The sequence below is a fragment of the Pristiophorus japonicus genome, chromosome 11 (assembly GCF_044704955.1).
Source record: "Pristiophorus japonicus isolate sPriJap1 chromosome 11, sPriJap1.hap1, whole genome shotgun sequence".
Taxonomy (NCBI): Eukaryota; Metazoa; Chordata; class Chondrichthyes; family Pristiophoridae; genus Pristiophorus; species Pristiophorus japonicus.
The window spans coordinates 220295611-220321577 of NC_091987.1; the positions used below are offsets into that span (position 1 = coordinate 220295611).

General features: G+C 48.7%; 1 protein-coding gene across 1 annotated transcript in view; it reads right to left on the reverse strand.

Annotated features, from left to right (window-relative positions):
• Positions 1–25967, reverse strand: part of tecta (tectorin alpha) — a 63574-nt gene that overhangs the window by 28580 nt on the left and 9027 nt on the right. Inside the window, exons 6-9 of the mRNA XM_070894624.1 lie at positions 24408–24820; positions 14929–15499; positions 8000–8589; positions 66–639 (exon numbers count right to left, since the gene is read on the reverse strand). Of these exons, the coding sequence (XP_070750725.1) occupies positions 66–639; positions 8000–8589; positions 14929–15499; positions 24408–24820 (2148 nt within the window). The remainder of the gene's footprint in view (positions 1–65; positions 640–7999; positions 8590–14928; positions 15500–24407; positions 24821–25967) is intronic.

Genomic DNA, 25967 nt, shown 5'->3' on the forward strand with positions numbered 1-25967 from the left:
AGGATGGTTCAATGTTACAGACACTGGGAATGGGATGGTACCCACTTTTTCTCTGAGTAACTTACGGCAAAAGCTGCTGCTCCTCCAGTTAGCCAGCGTGACCTCCGCACCAATGCAGGCATCTGCGTAAGCCTGCAGGGAGCTGCAAAGTGCAGTTATATTTCCACCATTTAAACACATGGTATAGAGGCAGCTTCTGAAGAAGGGAGAAGGATTGACGACTTCATGACAGTTGAGGAAGGAGCTGTTATTGGGATCATTGATTATTCCACATAAAGATATTCCTTGATACAGAATTAAATCCTCATTTGTACACACAGTGTACAGTTCCTCACACTGGCCATTACATGTCATATCATCAGCAAATGTCTTCCAATTATCCACAAATTCTGCCACATTTTCTGTCACTTTCCCATTGGCTTTCCGGAAGTCATCAGTGGGATTACCATTAAAGTATCCACAGAGACCACAAGTGTTGTTGTAATAGGCAGTGGACAATGTTAAATTTACACGATCCTCACTTGAATAGAGGATTTGGAAACTGTTGTCTAATTCCACCATGGTGTCATTTCCATTTCTGTAGATCTTCAATTTCCCAGATGAATGCAAAAACGGCAAGGAAATTGCAAAAGCATTCACCTATTACAGGACAGAATGAGTTAATGCTTCATCCAGTAAAATTAAATTCGGTGGGGGGGGTGGAAATCTCGCTGTAGATTGAAACTAGCTTCCTGTACTCAAACCCACTTTGAATCGACATTGAAACTTAGATACACCCCTCACTGACACACCCCGCACTATAACACTCTGATACATCCCTCACTGTAACACACTCTGATACATCCCTCACTGTAACACTCTCTGATACACCCCTCACTGTAACACACTGATACACCCCTCACTGTAACACTCTCTGATACATCCCTCACTGTAACACACTGATACACCCCTCACTGTAACACTCTCTGATACACCCCTCACTGACACACCCCGCACTATAACACTCTCTCATACATCCCTCACTGTAACACTCTCTCATACATCCCTCACTGTAACACTCTCTCATACATCCCTCACTGTAACACTCTCTGATACATCCCTCACTGTAACACACTCTGATACATCCCTCACTGTAACACTCTCTGATACACCCCTCACTGTAACACACTGATACATCCCTCACTGTAACACTCTCTGATACACCCCTCACTGTAACACACACTGATACATCCCTCACTGTGACACTCTCTGATACACCCCTCACTGTAACACTCTCTGATACATCCCTCACTGTAACACACTGATACACCCCTCACTGTAACACACTCTGATACATCCCTCACTGTAACACTCTCTGATACACCCCTCACTGTAACACACTCTGATACATCCCTCACTGTAACACTCTCTGATACACCCCTCACTGTAACACACTGATACACCCCTCACTGTAACACTCTCTGATACACCCCTCACTGTAACACACTGATACATCCCTCACTGCAACACTCTCTGATACACCCCTCACTGACACACCCCACACTATAACACTCTCTCATACATCCCTCACTGTAACACACTCTGATACATCCCTCACTGTAACACACTCTGATACATCCCTCACTGTAACACTCTCTGATACACCCCTCACTGTAACACACTGATACACCCCTCACTGTAACACTCTCTGATACACCCCTCACTGTAACACACTGATACATCCCTCACTGCAACACTCTCTGATACACCCCTCACTGTAACACACTGATACATCCCTCACTGCAACACACTCTGATACACCCCTCACTGTAACACACTGATACATCCCTCACTGTAACACACCCTGATACACCCCTCACTGTAACACTCTCTGATACATCCCTCACTGCAACACACTCTGATACACCCCTCACTGTAACACTCTCTGATACACCCCTCACTGTAACACACTGATACACCCCTCACTGTAACACTCTCTGATACACCCCTCACTGTAACACACACTGATACATCCCTCACTGTGACACTCTCTGATACACCCCTCACTGTAACACTCTCTGATACACCCCTCACTGTAACACACACTGATACATCCCTCACTGTGACACTCTCTGATACACCACTCACTGTAACACTCTCTGATACACCCCTCACTGTAACACACTGATACACCCCTCACTGTAACACTCTCTGATACACCCCTCACTGTAACACACTCTGATACACCCCTCACTGTAACACACTGATACACCCCTCACTGTAACACTCTCTGATACACCACTCACTGTAACACTCTCTGATACACCCCTCACTGTAACACACTGATACACCCCTCACTGTAACACTCTCTGATACACCCCTCACTGTGACACTCTCTGATACATCCCTCACTGTAACACACTGATACACCCCTCACTGTAACACTCTCTGATACACCCCTCACTGTAACACACTCTGATACACCCCTCACTGTAACACTCTCTGATACACCACTCACTGTGACATTCTCTGATACACCACTCACTGTAACACACTCTGATACACCCCTCACTGTAACACACTGATACACCCCTCACTGTAACACACTGATACACCCCTCACTGTAACACACTGATACACCCCTCACTGTAACACACTGATACACCCCTCACTGTGACACTCTCTGATACACCCCTCACTGTGACACTCTCTGATACACCCCTCACTGTAACACTCTCTGATACATCCCTCACTGTAACACTCTCTGATACACCACTCACTGTAACACTCTCTGATACACCCCTCACTGTAACACTCTCTGATTCACCCCTCACTGTAACACTCTCTGATACACCCCTCACTGTAACACTCTCTGATACACCCCTCACTGTAACACACTCTGATACATCCCTCACTGTAACACACTGATACACCCCTCACTGTAACACTCTCTGATACATCCTTCACTGTAACACTCTGATACATCCCTCACTGTAACACTCTCTGATACATCCCTCACTGTAACACGCTCTGATACATCCCTCACTGTAACACACTGATACACCCCTCACTGTAACACTCTGATACATCCCTCACTGTAACACTCTCTGATACACCCCTCACTGTAACACTCTCTGATACATCCCTCACTGTAACACACTGATACACCCCTCACTGTAACACTCTCTGATACATCCCTCACTGTAACACTCTGATACACCCCTCACTGTAACACTCTGATACACCCCTCACTGTAACACTCTGATACACCCCTCACTGTAACACACTCTGATACACCCCTCACTGTAACACACTGATACACCCCTCACTTTAACACTCTGATGCACCCCTCACTATAACACTCTCTGATACACCCCTCACTGTAACACTCTCTGATACACCTTCACTGTAAAACTCTACGATTGATGCACTCTCTGACATACTATAACTCTCTAATATACTCCACACTGTCAGCTATGATACACCCCTCATGTAAGTGAGGGGTTTGGGTATATCAGTGCAATATATTGAAGGTGTGCAGGGTATATCAGTGTGTTACAGTGAGAGGTGTGGGGTATATCAGTGTAATACAGTGAGAGATGTGTATATCAGTGTATTACAGTAAGGGGTGTGAGTATATCAGAGTGCTGCAGTGAGGGCTTTGATTTATATCAGGGTGTTACAGTGGTTTGGTGAGAAACATCAGATAATGAATGTTACAATGAGAGGTGTAAATGAGTATCAAAATGAGGGCTGTGGACCATATCATAGAATCATAGAAAGTTACAGCACGGAAGGAGGCTATTTGGTCCATGGTGTCCGTGCCGGCCGACAAAGAGCTATCCAGCCTAATCCCACTTTCCAGCTCTCGGTCCGTAGCCCTGCAGGTTACAGCACTTCAAGTGCACATCCAAGTACATTTTAAATGTGATGAGGTTTCTGCCTCTACCACCCTTTCAGGCAGTGAGTTCCAGACCCCCACCACCCTCTGGGTGAAGAAATTTCCCCTCAAAACCCCTCTAGACCTCCTACCAATTACTTTCAATCTATGCCCCCCCTGGTTGTTGATCCCATGCTAAGGGAATTAGGTCCTTCCTATCCACTCTATCTAGGCCCCACTAACCAGTGTTTTATACAGTTCAAGCATAACCTCCCTGCTCTTATATTCTATGCCTCGGCTAATAAAGGCAAGTATTCCGTATGCTTTCTTAACTACCTTATCTACCTGGCCTGCCACCTTCAGGGATCTGTGGACATGCACTCCCTTTGTTCCTCTACACATCTCCATGTCCTACCATTTAATGTGTATTCCCTTGCCTTGTTCAACCTCCCCAAATGCATTACCTCACACTTCTCCGGATTGAAATCCATTTGCCACTGTTCTACCCACCTGACCAGTTGATTGATATCTTCCTGCAGTCTACAGCTTTCTTCTTCATTATCAACCACACAGCCAACTTTTGTATCATATGTAAACTTCTTTATCATATCCCCTACATTCAAATCTAAATCATTGATATATACCACAAAAAGCAAGGGACCCAGTACTGAGCCCTGCGGAACCCCACTGGAAACATCCTTCCAGTCACAAAAACACCTATTGACCATTACCCTTCGCTTCCTGCCTCTGAATCAATTTTGGATCCAACTTGCCGCTTTGCCCTGGATCCCATGGACTTTCATGACCAATCTGCCATGTGGGACCTTATCAAAAACCTTGCTAAAATCCATATACACTACATCATACGCACTACCCTCATCGAGCCTCTGGTTACCTCCTCAAAAAATTCAATCAACTTAGTCAGACTCGATCTTCCTTTAACAAATCCATGCTGATGTTCCTTGATTAATCCATGTCTTTCTAAATTAAGATTTATCCTGTCTCTCAGAATATTTATCATAATTTTCCCACTACTGAGGTTAGGCTGACTGCCTGTAATTACTCGGTCTACCCCTTTCTCTCTTTCTAAACAATGGTACAACGTTAGCAGTCCTCCAGCATCACACCTGTAGCCAGAAAGGATTTGAAAATAATGGTCAGAGCCTCTGCTATTTCCTCTCTTGCTTCTCAGATTATTTTAGCGGTTATGTCAGATAGTGTAACAGTGTGAGGTATGGACCATGACAGAGTGTTGTAGTGAGTGGTGTGGGTTATAACAGTGTGTTTCAGTGAGGGTATGACATTGCTTTTTTAAAAATTTGTTCCTGGGATGTGGGCATCACTGGAAAGGCCAGCATTTATTGCCCATCCCTAATTGCCCTTCAGAATGTAGTGGTGAGCTGCCTTCTTGAACCGCTGCAGTCCGTGTAGTGAAGGTTCTCCCATAGTGCTGTTAGGGAGGGTGTTCCAGGATTTTGACCCAGCGACAATGAAGGAACGGCGATATACTTCCAAGTCAGGATGGTCTGTGACTTGGAGGGGAACTTGGAGGTGGTGGTGTTCTCATGCGCCTGCTGTCCTTGTCTTTCTAGGTGGTAGAGGTCGCTGGTTTGGGAGGTGCTGCCGAAGAAGCCTTGGCAAGTTGCTGCAGTGCATTTCTGTAGATGGTACACACTGCAGCCACGGTACGTCCGTGATGGAGGGAGTGAATGTTTAACATAAGAACATAAGAAATAGGAGCAGGAATAGGCCATTTGACCCCTCGAGCCTGCTCCGCCATTCAATAAGATCATGGCTGATCTGATCACGGACTCAGCTCCACTTCCCTGCCCACTCCCCATAACCCTTTACTCCCTTATCACTCAAAAATCTGTCTATCTCTACTTTAAATATATTCAATGACCCAACATCCACAGCTCTCTGGGGCAGAGAATTCCACAGGTTTACAACCTTCTGAGAGAAGAAATTCCTCTTCATCTCAGTTTTAAATGGGTGGCTCCTTATTCTGAGACTGTGTCTCCTAGTTTTAGTTTCCCCGATGAGTGGAAATATCCTCACTGCATCCACCTTCTCGAGCCCCCTCATTATCTTTTATGTTTTGATAAGATCACCTCTCATTCTTCTGAATTCCAATGAGTATAGGCCCAACCTACTCAACCTATCTTCATTAGTCAACCCCCTCATCTCTGGAATCAACCAGTGAACCTTCTCTGAACAGCCTCCAATGCAAGTATATTCTTTCTTAAATAAAGAGACCAAAACTGTATGCAGTACTCCAGGTGTGGCCTCACCAATACCCTGTACAGTTGTAGCAGGACTTCTTTGCTTTTATACTCTATCCCCCTTGCAATAAAGGCCAACATTCCATTTGCCTTCCTGATTACTTGCTGTATCTGCATACTAACTTTTTGTGTTTCATGCACCAGGACCCCCAGGTCCCTCTGTACTGCAGCACTTTGCAATTTTTCTCCATTTAATTTATAATGTGCTTTTCTATCTTTTCTGCCAAAGTGGATAACCTCACATTTTCCCACATTATACTCCGTCTGCCAAATGTTTGCCCACTCACTTAGCCTGTCTATATCCCTTTGCAGATTTTTGTGTCCTCCTCACAATTTGCTTTCCCACCCATCTTTGTATCATCAGCAAACTTGGTTACATTACACTCAGTCCCTTCATCCAAGTCATTAATATAGATTGTAAATAGTTGAGGCCCCAGCACCGATCGCTGTGGCAACCCACTAGTCATTGTTTGCCAACCGGCAAATGACCCGTTTATCCTGACTCTCTGTTTTCTGTTAGTTAGCCAATCCTCTATCTAGGCTAATATATTACCCCAACCCCGTAAACTTTTATCTTGCACAGTAACCTTTTATGTGGCACCTTATCGAATGCCAAATCCAAATACACCACATCCACTTGTTCCCCCTGATCCACCCTGCTCGTTACATCCTCAAACAACACCAGCAAATTTGTCAAACACGATTTCCCTTTCATAAAACCATGCTCTGCTTGATTGAATCATGCTTTTCCAAATGTCCTGCTACTGCCTCCTTAATAATGACTCCAGCATTTTCCCAACCACAGATGTTAGGCTAACTGGTCTATATTTTCCTGTTTTCTGTCTGCCTCCTTTTTTAAATAATTTGTGATTTTCCAATCTGCTGGGACCTCCCCAGAATCTAGGGAATTTTAGTAGATTCCAACCAATGCATCCACTATCTCGACAGCCATTTTTTTTAGTTCCCAGCCTTGGTCACCTTGCAACCATTTCTTTGTAATGGCTATCAGATCATTTGTATTTATTTGTGATGTCAACTCATCTATTTTGTTACGAATGCTGCATGCATTCAGATAAAGAGCTTTAAAATTTTATTTTTTTACCAAAGTGGTGGATGGGGAGCCAATCAAGCGGCTGCCTTGTCCTGGATGGTGTCGAGCTTCTTGAGTGTTGTTGGAGCTGCACCATCCAGGCAAGTGGGGAGTGTTCCATCACACTCCTGACTTGTGCTTTGAGGAGTCAGGAGGTGAGACACTTGCCACAGAATACCAGAATACCCAGCCTCTGACCTGCTCTTGTTGCCACAGTGTTTATGGGGTTAGTCCAGTTAAGTTTCTGGTCAATGGTAACCCCCAGGATGTTGATGGTTGGGGATTCGGTGATGGTAATGCTGTTGAATGTCAAAGGGCAGTGGTTAGACTCTTGCTTGTTGGAGATAGTCATTGCCTGGCACTTTTGTGGCACGAATTTGACTTGCCACGTATCAGCCCAAGCCTGAATGTCGTCCAGGTCTTGCTGCATGCGGGCATGGACTGCTCCATTATCTGAGGAGTTGTGAATGGCACTGAACACTGTGCAATCATCAGCAAACATCCCCACTTCTGACCTTGTGATGGAGGGAAGGTCATTGATGAAGCAGCTGAAGATGGTTGGGCCTAGGACACTGCCCTGAGAAACTTTTGCAGCGATGTCTTGGGGCTGGGATGATTGACCTGCAACAACCACAACCATCTTCCTTTGTGTTAGCTGAGAGTAGACGGTTATTGTGATTATGTGGTATATGGCAGAGTGTTAGTGAGAGGAAAGGGTATATGAGAATGTCAATAATGAATATGAGATAGTATTTTCTCAGTTCTTACCTTGATGATGTTGTCATTGCCTCCAATCTTTATTTCATGATCAGGAAATTTTATAGTCAGTGATTTTATCCAGGAACCATTTACCATTTTCTTTCTCCCCAGTTTGATCTCAAAATGAGACAGATTGTAACTGTTTGAACCACAGATTTTGAGCAGGGTGTACGCATATTCATCCCGGAAATCAAAAGAAGCTCCGTCAAAGGTTTGCAGCCCATTACTGCGTGAGACCATGCACACAGCCGCTCTCTTAGGATAGCATCCCAGAATCCCGTGCTCAACAAGACAGAACTCTCCTTCTGAGCAAGTCTCATTCACACACAGCACCTCGCCGTGACCCTCACACAGGCAGTGCACAGTGCAGTCAGCGGTTGCCCAGAACTTTGTTTTGAAGGGATAGTAGCGTTCATGGACCTCACAGCCACACTGCTCAAGTGGGACACAGTTATTAGCACTGAGTACGTAGCCCTCATCACACTGACAGCCCTCGGTGCAGGGCCTAGTACAGTACAAGGGAGAAATCAGGTCAGTACAGGTGGGTGGACAGCTGCTGGTACACACTTCATAGTGGCTCCATTCTGGACAGGGTAAGGCTAAAGGAGACACAAGGAGATGGTTATTCCTAATCAAATAATCACCGCGCACCAGAATTCGGAACCCCAGTTTAAGTACCTCTTTCCAGTGACCTGCACTTTCTATAATATATTAAAAATAATGAGTGGTCTCAGGGTTCCAAAAGGACAGCAGCAGTAAGTGGCATTGACACTGTAATGTTATGTGACCAATTGAACACAATGGCGTGCCTCAAGATGGAGTCTGTAGCCTTACCGTCTCATTGACGTGTCCGTCTCCATTTTAGAAGGGGCCTCTGGTCAGGTGTTCAAAGCGCCTCCTTGTTTCAGGTAATAGACTCTTTTAAAATGGAAATCGAGGCATTACAACATAAATAGGACCTCGATTGTTATTTTAGGTCTGACCCTGTGCCGGCTTCAATCAGTTTGATGTGTGATGGGGAAGAGCCACTCAAACATCAAGTGTTGAATTATTTGTGTAGTCCCAGGAGCACTGTCACTCCTGTGCTCGCTGACTGACATTGGTTCAAATATAAAAGTCTTATCCTCGTGTTCCAGTCTCTCCCTCAGTATCTATGTAATCTCTTCCAGTCCTACAGCCTTTTGAGAATTCAACATTCACCCAAATCTGGCTTCTTATGCATTCCCACTCACTTTATCCCAGCATTGGTGGTTGTGCAATTGCCATAAGCTCTGGCATTTCCTCCTAAATCTCTCTGCCTCTCTACATCTTCCTCCTTCTTTAAAACCCTCCTTAACTCTTCCACAGCATCAACCAGTGGCTCAGTGGGTTCGAGGTCCGCTCCAGGGACTGAGCACAAAAATACAGACTGAAACTCCAGTGCGGTACTAACGGAGCGCTGCACTGTCGGAGAATCAGTACTGAGGGAGCGCTGCACTGTCGGAGGGGCAGTACTGAGGGAGCGCTGCACTGTCGGAGGGGCAGTGCTGAGGGAGCGCTGCACTGTCGGAGAATCAGTACTGAGGGAGCGCTGCACTGTCGGAGGGGCAGTACTGAGGGAGCGCTGCACTGTCGGAGGGGCAGTACTGAGGGAGCGCTGCACTGTTGGAGGATCAGTACTGAGGGAGCGCTGCACTGTCGGAGGGGCAGTACTGAGGGGGTGCCGCACTGTCGGAGGGGCAGTACTGAGGGAGCACTGCATTGTCGGAGGGGCAGTACTGAGGGAGCACTGCACTGTTGAAGGTGCCATTTTTGGATGAGGTGTTAACCGAGGTACCATCTGCTCTCTCAAGTGGACATAAAAGCTCCCATGGCTCTATTTCGAAGAAGAGTAGGGGAGTTATCCTCGGTGTCCTGGCCAATTGTCCTGAATCAAAATAACAAAAACCAGATGATCTGATCATTATCACATTACTGTTTGTGGGAGCTTGCTTGTGTGCAAATTGGCATTGCGTTTCCTACATTACAATAGTGACTACACTCCAAAAAGTACTTAATTGGCTGTAAAGCACTTTGAGATGTCGAGTTGTCATTAAAGGCGCCTATATAAACCAAAAAACAGAGAGTAGGGATAAATTTTCGGTTTGACAATCAGTAACTAGTGGGGTGCCGCAGGGATCAGTGCTGGGACCCCAACTATTTACAATCTATATTAACGACTTGGAAGAAGGGACTGAGTGTAATGTAGCCAAGTTTGCTGACGATACAAAGATGGAAGAAAAAGCAATGTGTGAGGAGGATACACAAAATCTGCAAAAAGATATAGACAGGCTAAGTGAGTGGGTAAAAACTTTGCAGATGGAGTATAATGTTGGAAAGTGTGAGGTCATGGCAGAACAATCACAGAGCAAGTTATTATTTAAATGGAGAAAGATTGCAAAGTGCCGCAGTACAGCGGGACCTGGGGGTACTTGTGCAAGAAACACAAAAGGTTAGTATGCAGGTACAACAAGTGATCAGGAATGCTAATGGAATCTTGGCCTTTATTGCAAAGGGGTTGGAGTATAAAAGCAGGGAAGTCTTGCTACAGTTATACAGGGTATTGATGAGGCCACACCTGGAATACTGCGTGCAGCTTTGGCTTCCATATTTACGGAAGGATATACTTGCTTTGGAGGCAGTTCAGAGAAGGTTCACTAGGTTGATTCCGGAGATGAGGGGGTTGACTTATGAGGAAAGGTTGAGTAGGTTGGGCCTCTACTCATTGGAGTTCAGAAGAATGAGAGGCGATCTTATCAAAATGTATAAGATTATGAGGGGGCTTGATAAGTTGGGTTCAGAGAGGATGTTTCCACTGATAGGGGAGACTAGAACTAGGGAGCATAATCTTAGAATAAGGTGCTGCCCATTTAAAACTGAGATGAGGAAAAAATTATTTTCTCAGGTTATGGACCTGTGGAACTCACTGTCTCAGAGAGCTGTGGAAGCTGGGACATTGAATAAATTTAAGACAGAAATAGACAGTTTCTTAAATGATAAGGGAATAAGGGGTTATGGGGAGCGGGCAGGGAAGTGGACCCGAGTCTATGATCAAATCAGCCATGATCGTATTAAATGGCGGAGCAGGCTCGGGGGGCCTTCTCCTGCTCCTATTTCTTATGTTCTTATAAAACCAAACCTTTCTTTCTTTTTAAAACCTATTTCTTTATCCAAGCTTTTAGTCACCCTTCCTAATATATCATTCTTTGGCTTGATGTCAATTTTTGTCTGAGTTCACTCCTGTTTCCTGCCCAATGACACTACTGAATGCAAATTCTTCTTGTTGACACATAGCAAGCGCCAGGAACACTTGGGAAATAGTGACCATAAATATATAAAGAAAAAGGAGTCAACGATGAAAATGTCAGAGTGGAAATTAGTACATGAACATTGACAATGGACGATGGGCAATGGACAGTGGACAGTGCTGGTACAGCAAGCAACTAGGAAGGTGAATGGCATGTTGGCTTTTATTGCTAGGGGTACAAGAGTAATGAAGTCTTACTACACCTGTACAGGACTTTAGTGAGATCACACCTGGAATACTGTGCACAGTTTGGTTTCCTTATTTGAGAAAGGACATACATGCCTTAGAAGCAGTGCAATAAAGGATCACCAGACTGATCCCTGGAATGAGAGCATTGTCCTATGAGGAGAGATTGAGTAGATTGGCCCTGTCTTCTCAGAGGGACGTGAATCTTTGGCATTCCCTGCCCCAGGGAGCTGTGGAGGCTGGATCATTGAATATATTTAAGGTAAAAATGGGCAGATTTTTAAAAGATAAGGGAATCAAGGATTATGGGAAAGTAGAGTTGAGGCCTAGATCAGATCAGCTTACTCAGGGGTATTCAACATTCAGGAAGGATAGAATAAAAGGAAAAGGAGGTGGGGTAGCATTGCTGGTTAAAGAGGAGATTAATGCAATAGTTAGGAAAAACATTAGCTTGGATGATGTGGAATCTATATGGGTAGAGCTGCAGAACACCAAAGGACAAAAACGTTAGTAGGAGTTGTGTACAGACCTCCAAACAGTAATAGGGATGTTGGGGAGGGCATCAAACAGGAAATTAGGGGTGCATGCAATAAAGGTGTAGCAGTTATAATGGGTGACTTTAATATGCACATAGATTGGGCTAGCCAAACTGGAAGCAATATGGTGGAGGAGGATTTCCTGGAGTGCATAAGGGATGGTTTTCTAGACCAATATGTTGAGGAACCAACTAGGGGAGAGGCCATCTTAGACTGGGTGTTGTGTAATGAGAGAGGATTAATTAGCAATCTCATTGTGCGAGGCCCCTTGGGGAAGAGTGACCATAATATAGTGGAATTCTGCATTAGGATGGAGAATGAAACAGTAAATTCAGAGACCATGGTCCAGAACTTAAAGAAGGGTAACTTTGAAGGTATGAGGCGTGAATTGGCTAGGATAGATTGGCGAATGATACTTAGGGGGTTGACTGTGGATGGGCAATGGCAGACATTTAGAGACCGCATGGATGAATTACAACAATTGTACATTCCTATCTGGCGTAAAAATAAAAAAGGGAAGGTGGCTCAACTGTGGCTATCTAGGGAAATCAGGGATAGTATTAAAGCCAAGGAAGTGGCATACAAATTGGCCAGAAATAGCAGCGAACCTGGGGACTGGGAGATATTTAGAACTCAGCAGAGGAGGACAAAGGGTTTGATTAGGGCAGGGAAAATGGAGTACGAGAAGAAGCTTGCAGGGAACATTAAGGCGGATTGCAAAAGTTTCTATAGGTATGTAAAGAGAAAAAGGTTAGTAAAGACAAACGTAGGTCCCCTGCAGTCAGAATCAGGGGAAGTCATAACGGGGAACAAAGAAATGGCAGACCAATTGAACAAGTACTTTGGTTCGGTATTCACTAAGGAGGATACAAACAACCTTCCGGATATAAAAGGGGTCAGAGGGTCTAGTAAGGAGGGGGAACTGAGGGAAACCTTTATTAGTCGGGAAATTGTGTTGGGGAAATTGATGGGATTGAAGGCCGATAAATCCCCAGGGCCTGATGGACTGCAACCCAGAGTACTTAAGGAGGTGGCCTTGGAAATAGCGGGTGCATTGACAGTCATTTTCCAACATTCCATTGACTCGGGATCAGTTCCTATGGAGTGGAGGGTAGCCAATGTAACCCCACTTTTTAAAAAAGGAGGGAGAGAGAAAACAGGGAATTATAGACCGGTCAGCCTGACCTCAGTAGTGGGTAAAATGATGGAATCAATTATTAAGGATGTCATAGAAATGCATCTGGAAAATGGTGACATGATAGGTCCAAGTCAGCATGGATTTGTGAAAGGGAAATCATGCTTGACAAATCTTCTGGAATTTTTTGAGGATGTTTCCAGTAAAGTGGACAAAGGAGAACCAGTTGATGTGGTATATTTTAACTTTCAGAAGGCTTTCGACAAGGTCCCACACAAGAGATTAATGTGCAAAGTTAAAGCACATGGGATTGGGGGTAGTGTGCTGACGTGGATTGAGAACTGGTTGTCAGACAGGAAGCAAAGAGTAGGAGTAAACGGGTACTTTTCAGAATGGCAGGCAGTGACTAGTGGGGTGCCGCAAGGTTCTGTGCTGGGGCCCCAGCTGTTTACATTGTACATTAATGATTTAGACGAGGGGATTAAATGCAGTATCTCCAAATTTGCGGATGACACTAAGTTGGGTGGCAGTGTGAGCTGGGAGGAGGATGCTATTAGGCTGCAGAGTGACTTGGACAGGTTAGGTGAGTGGGCAAATGCATGGCAGATGAAGTATAATGTGGATAAATGTGAGGTTATCCACTTTGGTGGTAAAAACAGAGAGACAGACTATTATCTGAATGGTGACAGATTAGGAAAAGGGAAGGTGCAACGAGACCTGGGTGTCATGGTACATCAGTCATTGAAGGTTAGCATGCAGGTACAGCAGGCGGTTAAGAAAGCAAATGGCATGTTGGCCTTCATAGCGAGGGGATTTGAATACAGGGGCAGCGAGGTGTTGCTACAGTTGTACAGGGCCTTGGTGAGGCCACACCTGGAGTATTGTGTACAGTTTTGGTCTCCTAACTTGAGGAAGGACATTCTTGCTATTGAGGGATTGTAGCGAAGATTCACCAGACTGATTCCCGGGATGGCGGGACTGACCTATCAAGAAAGACTGGATCAACTGGGCTTGTATTCACTGGAGTTCAGAAGAATGAGAGGGGACCTCATGGAAACGTTTAAAATTCTGACGGGTTTAGACAGGTTAGATGCAGGAAGAATGTTCCCAATGTTGGGGAAGTCCAGAACCAGGGGTCACAGTCTGAGGATAAGGGGTAAGCCATTTAGGATCGAGATGAGGAGAAACTTCTTCACCCAGAGAGTGGTGAACCTGTGGAATTCTCTACCACAGAAAGTCGTTGAGGCCAATTCACTAAATATATTCAAAAGGGAGTTAGATGAAGTCCTTACTACTCGGGGGATCAAGGGTTATGGCGAGAAAGTAGGAAGGGGGTACTGAAGTTGCATGTTCAGCCATGAACTCATTGAATGGTGGTGCAGCCTCGAAGGGCTGAATGGCCTACTCCTGCACCTATTTTCTATGTTTCTATGTTTCTACTCCTGCTCCTAATTCTTATGCTCTTATGTAATTTCTGGAGTTTAGAAGTATGCGAGGTGATCTCATTGAAACCCAAGATTCTGAGGGGGATTGACAGGGTCGATGCTGACTTTTAATTTGCTGTTCCAACAACAAGTGTAGGTTTTTATGCTGTTTTGAGCAAAGTCTGTCTCAGTCTTCATTCATTGTACATGACCGTGCTCAGCATCTATCGCAACCGGGAACTGAAACAAATTTAAAACAAGATTAAAAGTTTAAAACAAGGGCAAAGCCACAAATGCCCACGGCGCCTCTCTCCCGGGTCAAGTGTTCTTACCGCAAAAGGTGCGGGACCTCCAGGCTCCAATAGTTATTCCCACAGCCTGGCAGCTCAGAGCATAGGCCTGAATGGCCTGGCACAGAGTGGTGATGTTGTCTCGGTTTGCGCACATATCATACACACAGCTGATGACGAAGCTCATGGGGTCTACCACCGTGCGGCAATCTCGGAACGGGCCGTCCGTCTTGTTCATCATGCCGCAGTAGTCCTGTCTGTAGTAGAAGGATTCGGTCTGCGGGTCGCACACGCTGCAGTTTTCTGTACAGTCGTGTTTGCAGAACCAGTCCGAATCGTCAGCCCGCCAGCCGGCGCCCAGCTCCGCCAGCGAGTCCGAGGGGATTCCTTCTGGGAGCAGGTTATCGTCCGCCGGGTTATTATTGAAGTTCCCGCACAGTCCACAGGTGTTATTGAGATAGGAGCTGGGCAGCGAGATCGACGCGTAATGTTCACCGTCAAAAGTTAACAACAGACCGAAGTCCGTCTCCACCGCGGTCGCTACTCCGCTCCGATAAACTTTAATCGCTCCCATCTCCAGCATCACTGGCAGCGTAGCCACCAAGCCGTCCACCTGCCGGGCAAGCAAGGCACAGAGGGTCAAATTGTGTCCCCTCTCCACAAACCCCCTCTCTCCCCAAACCCTCTCCCTCCCCAACCCCCTCCCTCCCCAATCCCCCACCCCCTGTCCCCAAACCCTCTCCCTCCCCAAACCCTCCCCTCTCCCCAAACCCCCTCCCTCCCCAAACCCCCCCCCCCCGTCCCCAAACCCTCTCCCTCCCCAAACCCTCCCCTCTCCCCAAACCCTCCCCTCTCCCCAAACTCTCTCCCTCCCCAAACCCTCTCCCTCCCCAAACCCTCCCCTCTCCACAAACCCCCTCCCTCCACAAACTCCCCCGTCCCCAAACCCTCTCCCTCCCCAAACCCTCCCCCTCCCCAAACCCTCCCCTCTCCCCAAACTCTCTCCCTCCCCAAACCCTCCCCTCTCCCCAAACTCTCTCCCTCCCCAAACCCTCTCTCTCCCCAAACCCTCTCCCCAAACTCTCTCCCTCCCCAAAGCCTCTCCCTCCGTCCCCAAACTCTCCCGTCTCCATAAACCCTCCCCCCCCAAACCCTCCCCTCCCTCCCCAAACCCTCCCCTCTCCCTCCCCAACCCCCCCTCCACAAACCCTTCCCCCTCCCTCCCCAAACCCTCCCCTCTCCCTAAACCCCGCCCTCTCCCAAACCCTTCCCCCTCCCTCCCCAAACCCTCCCCTCTCCCCAAACCCTCCCCTCTCCCTCCCCTCCCTCTCCCCAAACCCTCCCCTCTCCCTTCCCCCTTCCTCCCCAAACCCTCCCCTCTCCACAAACCCTCCTCTCTCCCCAAACCCTCCCCTCTCCCCAAACCCTCCCCTCCCCACAAACCCAACCCCCTCACTCCCCAAACCCTTCCCCCTCCCTCCCTCCCCAAACCCTCCCCTCTCCCATCCCCTTCCCTCTCCCTCCCCATCCCTTTCTATCTCCCTCCCCAAACCCTCCGCAAACCATTCCCCCTCTCTCCCCAAACTCTCCCCTCTCCCCATCCCCTTCTCTCTCCCTCCCTAAACCATTCCCTCTCCCTCCCCTCTTCCTCACCAAGCCCTTTCATCTCCAACCCCATCCCTCCAACTCCCCCAACACCTTCCCCTTCTCGTCTTGAGGGAATTGGATAAATACCTAAAAAGGACATTTTTCAGGGCTACGGGGAAAGAGCAGGGACTGTGACTAATGGGATCATAGAGCTGGCACAGACACGATGGGCCGAATTTCATGATTCTGTGATAAATAGCCATTCGCTTTTTCTAACGGATGTTTTTAATGACCATCTTAAGCTCTATTTACTTGTAATAAACAGAACACTCGCACGGGTCTCAGTTGCCGGCGAAGTTCTCTCAGTTCTCAGGGGCCGAGTTATAAGCAGCCGAGTTACACTCTCATGCCAGAATCATGTGTCTGAATCCTGGGGGAATTTAACTCCTGATGGGATTGCAGACTGTGCATTCCTCGTTTTTTGGAATCAGGTTTGAAGCGCCGGGCACAAATTCCTCGGCCTGCGCCACCACACACACCAACTGGAGAGCTAATTGTTCCTTTCAGCAGGAACTCACTGCAGAATTCAAAGTAACACGATCAGTCTGGCAAGCTACCAGAAATCTCTTTTGAAGTGGTTTCTAACCCCTGGAGTTAGCGGTAATTACATAAAACTAGCGGATTCTCGGAGCCCAATTCTGAGGCGGGAGGTCACAGAATGATACCCGTGCGACCAGCCCCCATCCCAGAAAGCCCCTTCTTACCGATTTAGGGGATTACATTTCCTTGGCTAATGCTTTCTGGTAACCCCGGTTACGCCATTTCTTCACGGGTTCATGGATCTTCCGCCCAAGTTATTGCCAACTGGGCTGAGAAGATATTTCACTTTGAGCTTAATGTGGACTTCACATGAACTTGGGCTCTGAAGTGGACAATGAGCACCAGTCGGAGGGTTTCATTCTATACCTCTTCATTGCAACTGCCGACGGGACATCGGCCATCTAAATTTCTCTGCTCCCCTCACTCACTCCAACCTCCCTCCCTCTGAACTTGCAGCACTCAGCTCGCTCAGATCCGACCCTCAGATCAAACCTGCTGACAAGGGTGGTGCTGTTGTTGTTTGGCGAACTGACCTCTACCTGGCAGAGGCTGATCGCCAACTCTCTGACACCTCCTCCCACCTCCCCCTGGACCATGACCCCACTACTGAACATCAAGCCATCATTTCCCAGATTCACTGACCTCATCTCCTCTGGAGGTCTTCCCTCCACGGCCACCAGCCTCATAGTTCCACAACCCCACACAGTCCGCTTCTACCTCCTTCCCCAGATCCACAAACAGGACTGCCGCGGTGGACCCATCGTTTCAGCCTGTTCTTGACCCACAAAACTTATTTCTTCCTATCTCAATTCTATTTTTCTCCCTTTTGTGTATCTGTAAAGCATGCACTCCCATGTTCTGCCACTAGGGAGCGCATCCCCTGAAGTCCCAAGGGATCCCAGCATCCCTTGGAAGCACTGTATATAAGCCGGCCCCTAAGGCCTGTTCCTCACTCTGGAGTGTCTTATTAAAGACTGAGGTCACTGTTACTTTAACCTCCCTGTGTGCAGACTCATCTGTGTTAGGAACACAGTAACTGGCGACGAGAATACGAATCCAACGCAAAGATGCAGCAAACTGTGGGCATCCTGGAGAAGTTCTCGGATGGTGAGGACTGGGAAGCCTATGTCAAATGGCTAGACCAGTACTTTGTAGCCAACGAGCTGGACGGAGAAGGAAGCGCTACAAAAAGGAGAGTGGTCCTCCTCACAGTCTGCGGGGCACCGACCTACAGCCTCATGAAGAATCTTCTGGCTCCACTGAAACCCACAGATAAGTCATATGAAGAACTGTGTACACGGGTTCGGGAGCATCTTAATCTGAGAGAGAGCATGCTGATGGCGAGGTATCGGTTCTACACGGGCCAGCGATCTGAAGGTCAGGAAGTGACGAGCTACATCGCCGAGCTAAGGCGACTTGCAGGACAATGTGAGTTTGATGGCTACCTGGAGCAGATGCTCAGAGACTTTTTTGTACTGGGCATTGGCCACGAGACCATCCTACGAAAACTTTTGACTGTAGAGACACCGACCCTCAGTAAGGCCATTGCGATAACACAAGCGTTTATGTCCACCAGTGATAACACCAAACAAATCTCTCAGCATACAAGTGCTAGCAATGTTGATAAATTAACTGGAACTGTGTTTGCGAGCAGAAATGTACAGGGCAGAAACCTATAGGGCAGAAACCACGAGTCTGCAACTGCCAGCAGGCCTCAGGTGACCTAGATAACTCAGAATCCCCAACAAATGATGAATGCAAGGCAATTCACACCTTGTTAATGTTGTGGAGGCTTCCATTCAGCCTATTCATGCCACTTCAAAGGGTAGGTTTGCAAGAGCTGTGGAACAATGGGGCACCTCCAAGGAGCTTGCAGACAAGCTGCAAGCTCTGCAAAACCTACTAACCACCACGTGGCAGAGGAAGATCGGTCCATGGCGGATCAAAGCAATTTCGAGCCTCAGAGAGAGGAGGCAGATGCTGAAGTACATGGGGTGCACACATTTTTGATGAAATGTCCACCTATAATGCTAAATGTAAAATTGAATGGCTTACCCGTAGCCATGGAACTGGACACTGGCGCTAGCCAATCCATCATGAGTAAAAAGATGTTTGAGAGACTGTGGTGCAACAAGGCACTCAGACCAGCCCTGAGCCCCATCCACACGAAACTGAGAACGTACACCAAAGAGCTTATCACTGTCCTGGGCAGCGCCATGGTCAAGGTCACCTACGAGGGCACGGTGCACGAACTGCCACTCTGGATTGTCCCGGGTGATGGCCCCACAGTGCTTGGAAGGAGCTGGCTGGGCAAAATCCGCTAGAACTGGGATGACATCCGAGCGCTATCGTATGTCGATGAGGCCTCATGTACCCAGGTTCTTAACAAATTTCCTTCCCTTTTTGAGCCACGCATGGAAACTTTTCCGGGGCGAAGGTGCGGATCCACTTGGTCCCAGAGGCACGACCCACTCACCACAAGGGATGAGCGGTCCCTCACATGATGAGGGAGAGAGTGGAAATCGAGCTGGACAGGCTGCAACATGAGGGTATCATCTCCCCAGTGGAATTCAGCAAGTGGGCCGGCCCGATTGTTCCAGTACTCAAACATGATGGCACGGTCAGGATTTGCGGTGATTATAAACTATTAATCGTTTCTTGCTACAGGACCAATACCCGCTACCTAAGGCAGACGACCTATTTACGACGCTAGCAGGAGGGAAGATATTCACCAAGCTCGACCTGACTTCGGCCTATATGACGCAGGAGCTGGAGGAGTCTTCGAAGGTCCTCACCTGCATCAACACGCACAAGGGACTGTTCATCTTCAACAGATGCTCGTTTGGAATTCGGTCGGCTGCAGCGATCTTCCAGAGAAACATGGAGAGTCTACTCAAATTGGTATCACGCACGGTGGTTTTTCAGGACAACATATTAGTTACAGGTCGGGACCCGTCGAGCACCTACAAAGCCTGGAGGAGGTCCTCCAGCGACTGGATCGTGTAGGGCTGTGGCTGAAGAGGTCGAAATGCGTCTTCATGGCAACAGAAGTGGAATTTTTGGGAAGAAAGATCGCGGCAGACGGCATTCGGCCCACAGGAACGCGCCCAGGTCACAGAACGTCACGGAGCTGCGGTCGTTCCTGGGACTCCTCAACTATTTTGGTAACTTCCTACCAGGGTTAAGCATCCTCTTAGAACCCCTACATGTGTTATTGCGGAAAGTTGAGAACTGGGTATGGGGAAAAAAACAAGTAATTGCCTTTGAGAAAGCCAGAAACATTTTATGCTCCAACAAGCTGCTTGTGTTGTATAACCCGTGTAAAAGACTTGTGCTAGCATGTGACGCATCGTCGTACGGAGTCGGGTGTGTATTACAACAAGCTAACGTTGCGGGGAAATTGCAACCTGTTGCCTATACCTCCAGGAGCTTGTCTAAGGCCGAGAGGGCCTACAGCATGATTGAGAAAGAGGCATTAGCGTGTGTGTTCAGGGTAAAGAAACTGCATCAGTACCTGTTTGGCCTCAAATTTGAGCTGGAAACTGATCACAAGCACCTCACAGCCCTGTTCGCTGAAAACAAGGGGACAAATACTAATGCCTCAGCCCGCATACAAAAGTGGGCACTCGTGCTATCAGTGTATAACTATGCCATCCGCCACAGGCCAGGCACCGAGAACTGTGCGGATGCTCTCAGTCGGCTACCATTGCCCACCACTGGGGTGGAAATGGCGCAGCCTGCAAACTTGTTGATGGTGGCGCAGCCTGCAGACTTGTTGATGGTCATGGATGCGTTTGAAAATGATAAATCACCTGTCACGGCCCGCCAGATTAGGACTTGGACCAGCCAAGATCCTCTGCTGTCCCTAATAAAAAACTGTGTACTGCATGGGAGCTGGGCCAGCATCCCTGTTGAAATGCAAGAGCTAATCAAGCCGTTCCATCAGCGAAAGGATGAGCTGTCCATTCAGGCAGACTGCCTGTTGTGGGGGTAACCGCTTAGTGCTACCCAAAAAGGGCAGGGAGACGTTCATCTTGGATCTCCATAGCACATACCCGGGTATAGTAATGATGAAAGCGATAGCCAGGTCCCACGTGTGGTGGCCCGGTATTGACTCTGACTTAGAGTCCAGTGTACGGCAATGCAGCGTGTGTGCTCAGTTGAGCAACGCGCCCAGAGAGGCACCACTAAGTTTGTGGTCCTGGCTCTCCAGACCATGGTCGAGGATCCATGTCAACTATGCGGGCCTGTTTCTCGGTAAAATGTTCCTGGTGGTGGTGGATGCTTTTTCAAAATGGATTGAATGTGAAATAATGTCGGGAAGCACCGCCACCGCCACCATTGAAAGCCTGAGGGCCATGTTTGCCACCCACGGCCTGCCTGACATACTGGTCAGTGACAACGGGCCATGTTTCACCAGTGCTGAATTTAAGGAATTCATGACCCGCAATGAGATCAAATATGTCACCTCGGCCCCGTTTAAACCAGCCTCCAATGGGCAGGCAGAGCGGGCAGTACAAACCATCAAACAGAGCCTTAAACGAGTCACAGAAGGCTCACTCCAAACCCACCTGTCCCGAGTACTGCTCAGCTACCGCACGAGACCCAACTCGCTCACAGGGGTGCCCCCGGCTGAGCTACTCATGAAAAGGACACTTAAAACCAGACTCTCGCTGGTTCACCCCAACCTGCATGATCAGGTAGAGAGCAGGCAGCAGCAACAAAATGTAAACGATGGTCGCGCCACTGTGTCACAGGAAATTGATCTGAATGACCCTGTGTATGTGCTAAACTATGGACATGGTCCCAAGTGGATCGCGGGCACGGTGATAGCTAAAGAAGGGAGTAGGGTGTTTGTAGTCAAACTAGGCAATGGACAAATTTGCAGAAAGCACCTGGACCAAACGAGGCTGCGGTTCACAGACTGCCCTGAACAACCCACAGCAGACATCACCTTTTGTGAGCCCACAACACGCACCCAAAGGATCAACGACACCACCCCGGACCAGAAAATCTAACCTATCATGCCCAGCAGCTCAGCAAGGTCAGGCTCACCCAGCAGCCCTGCAGGGCCAACAACACGCCAGCCCAGCGAGGGCACAGCCAACACACCAGAACAGACATTTGTACCGAGGTGGTCCACCAGGGAAAGAAAGGCTCCCGACCGCCTCACCTTGTAAATAGTTTTCACTTTGACTTTGGGGGTGGAGTGATGTTGTGTATCTGTAAAGCATGCACTCCCATTTTCCGCCACCAGGGAGTGCATCTCCTGAAGTCCCAAGGGATCCCAGCATCCCTTGGGAGCACTGTATATAAGCCGGCCCCTAAGGCCTGTTCCTGACTCTGGAGTGTCTCAATAAAGACTGAGGTCACTGTTACTTTAACCTCCCTGTGTGCAGCCTTATCTGTGTTAGGAACACAATACTCTCCTTGTCCACTCACTTCCCACCTACATCCGCGACTCCTCCAACGCCCTCCGTCACTTTAACAGTTTCCAGTTTCCCGGCCCCAACCTTCTCCTTTTCACTATGGACGTCCAATCCCTCAACACCTCCATCCCCCACCAGGATGGCCTGAGGGAGCTCTGCTTCTTCCCTCGAGCAGAGGCCCAACCAGTCCCCATCCCCCACCCTCCTCCGCCCAGCTGAACTTGTTGTCACATTGAACAACTTCTCCTTTAACTCCACTCACTTTCTCCAAATGAAAGGTGTTGCTATGGGAACACTCATGGGTCCTAACTATACCTGCCTTTTCGTGGGATATGTGGAACATTCTTTGTTCCAGTCCTACTCGGGTCCCCTCCCTCACCTCTTTTTCTGGTACATTGATGACTGTATCGGTGCCGTTTCCCGCTCTCGCCCTGAACTAGAAAATTTCATTCACTTTACTTCCAATTTCCACCCTTCCCTCACCTTGACATGGTCCATCTCCGACTCTTCCCTTCCCTTCCTCAACTTCTCTTTCTCCATTTCTGGAGATAGGCTTTCGACCAGTATCCACTATAAGCCCACTGACTCCCACAGCTACCTGGCCTCCCACCCCACAACCTGTAAGGACTCCATTCCATTTTCCCAGTTTCTCCATCTCCATCGCATCTGCTCTGATGACGTCACCTTTCACACTTGTGCCTCTGACATGTCTTCCTTTTTCCTCAATCGAGGATTCTCTTCTGCCATGGTTAACATGGCTCTCGACCGTGTCCGTTCTATTTCCTGCACCTCTGCTCTCACCCCTTCCCCTCCCTCTCAGAACCATGACAGGGTTCCCCTTGTCCTCACCTTTCACCCCACCAGCCTCCACGTTCAACAGATCATCCTCCGCCATTTCTGCCACCACCAATCACATCTTCCCCTCCCCTCTCAGCGTTCCAAAGGGACCGCTCCCTCCGCGAGCCCCTGGTCCATTCCGCAGTCACCCCCAGCACCCCCAGCCCTTCCCACGGCACCTTCCTGTGCAAGCCCCCTCCCTTCCCACTGTCCAGGGCCCCAAATACTCCTTCCTGGTGAAACAGCGATTTACTTGTACTTCTGTCAATGTAGTATACTGTATTCACTTCTCCTGTGGTGTCTACACTGGGGAGACCAAGCGTAGGTTGAGTGACCGCTTTGCAGAGCACCTCCGTTCAGTTTGCAAGTGTGGCCCCGAGCTTCCGGTTGCATTTCCGCTCTGCTATCTCCATCCTCGGACTCCTCCACTGTTGCAATGAAGCTCAACGTAAACTCGAGGAACAGCACCTCATCTTTAATTTAAGCACCTTACAGCCTTCCAGACTCAACATCGAGTTCAACAATTTCAGAGTGTAACCGCTGGCCATCTTTGGCGCCCTTCTCCCCAGCCCCCATCTTCTTCTTTTCTTCTTTTTTGTTCTCTTTGTCTCTAATGGCAGCTGGTCATTACTCTGCCATTCACACCCTATCCAGATTAACCTTTTTCTAACTTCTGTCATTACCATTTCAATTTGGCCCACCATCCCTTTTGTCTCTCCAATCTCTCCTGCCAGCCACCTTATCACAGACCTTCCCTTTTGTTTCTTCTTCTCCTCTCCCTTTCAGTGCTAAAAATGTGTTCTTTTCGAGCATTCGGCAGTTCTGACGAAGGGTCGTCGACCCGAAACGTTAACTTTGTTTTTCTTTCCACAGTCGCTGCCTGACCCGCTGAGATTTGCAGCATTCTCTGTTTTTATTTCAGATTCCAGCATCTGCAGTATTTTGCTTTTGTATTTGGGTTTCATTACTGATCATTTTCAGTTACAAAGAGGTGAAAAATCGTAATTTTCCTGCTCTTTCTAATGACAAAATTTTACAAAGATTTGATTTTGAAATGTATGAACTCACCAGGACCTGGCCCGAGTTTCCTCTGGGAATGACGATGCTGTGGGAGTAAACGTTCACTTTGATATTCCTGAGCCAAGAAACTGTGGCCCCCACCCGGTTCTCGTTCTTGGACTCGATGCTGAAGTTGGGCTGATTCTCCAGTTCCCAGCACGGTTTTGAAAGGATGTAGGAACAGGTTCCCTGGAAATGGTACAGGAAGCCGTCGAAGGTGTGGTAGTGAGGGTCTCCAAAGACCACACATGAAGCAGTCTGAGTGGGAACACACCGATAAACACCATCCACAGAATGGCACTGCTCGAACTGCCCACAGGACAGGTTCTGGCAATGGATGCTGTTCCCTAAATCCAGACACCGGCATTTCGTTTGACATTTGTCATCCATCCAAAAAACATCCCCGCGGCGGAAAAACTGCCCTGGAACAGAAATCAGCCAACTAAAGGTGTGGCTATGTGACAAATTACAGTAACTGTGACTGGACTGCGCACGGTGACTGGGCTCCCTGAAGCAAGTATCTTCCCCCGCCCTCTCCCCCCCACCCTCCGGTCACTCTCCCCCTCGGTCACTTTCTCCACCCGGTCACTCTCTCCCCCCGGTCACTCTCTCCCCCCGGTCACTCTCTCCTTGGTCACTCCCTCCCCCGGTCACTCCCTCCTCCGGTCACTCCCTCCCCCCGGTCACTCTCTCCCCCCGGTCACTCCCTCCCCCGGTCACTCTCTCCCCGGTCACTCTCTTCCCCTGGTCATTCTCCCCCTGGTCACTCTCCCCCCCGGTCACTCTCCCCAGGTCATTCCCTCCCCCGGTCACTCCCTCCCCCGGTCACTCTCTCTCTCCCTGGTCACTCTCCCCTGGTCACTCTCTCTCTCCCTGGTCACTCTCCCCTGGTCACTCTCCCCCCTGGTCACTCTCCCCCCTGGTCACTCTCTCCCTCAGTCACTCTCTCCCCCTGGTCACTCTTCTCCCCCCGGTCACTCTTCCCCCCGGTCACTCTCCCCTTGGTCACTCTCCCCCGGTCACACTTCCCCCGGTCACACTCTTCCCTCAGTCACTCTCCCTCCTGGTCACTCTCCCCCCGGTCACTCTCCCCCTGGTCACTCTCCCCCTGGTCACTCCCTTCCCCTGGTCACTCCCTTCCCCCGGTCACTCCCTTCCCCCGGTCACTTTCTACCCGGTCACTCTCCCCCAGTCACACTCTCTCCCAGTCACACTCTCTCCCAGTTACACTCTCTCCCCCAGTCACTCTCACTCCCAGTCACTCTCTCCCGGTCACTTTCTCCCGATCACTCCCTTCTCCTGGTCACTTCCTTCCCCCGGTCACTCTCTCCCCGGTCACTCTCTCCCCGGTCACTCTCTCCCGGTCACTCTCTCCCCGGTCACTCTCTCCCCGGTCACTCTCTCCCCAGTCACTCTCTCCCCGGTCACTCTCTCCCCCGATCACTCACTTCTCGATCACTCTCTCCCGATCACTTTCCCCCCGGTCACTCTCTCCCCGGTCACTCTCTCCCGGTCACTCTCTCCCCCGGTCACTCTCTCCCGGTCACTCTCTCCCCTGGTCACTCTCTC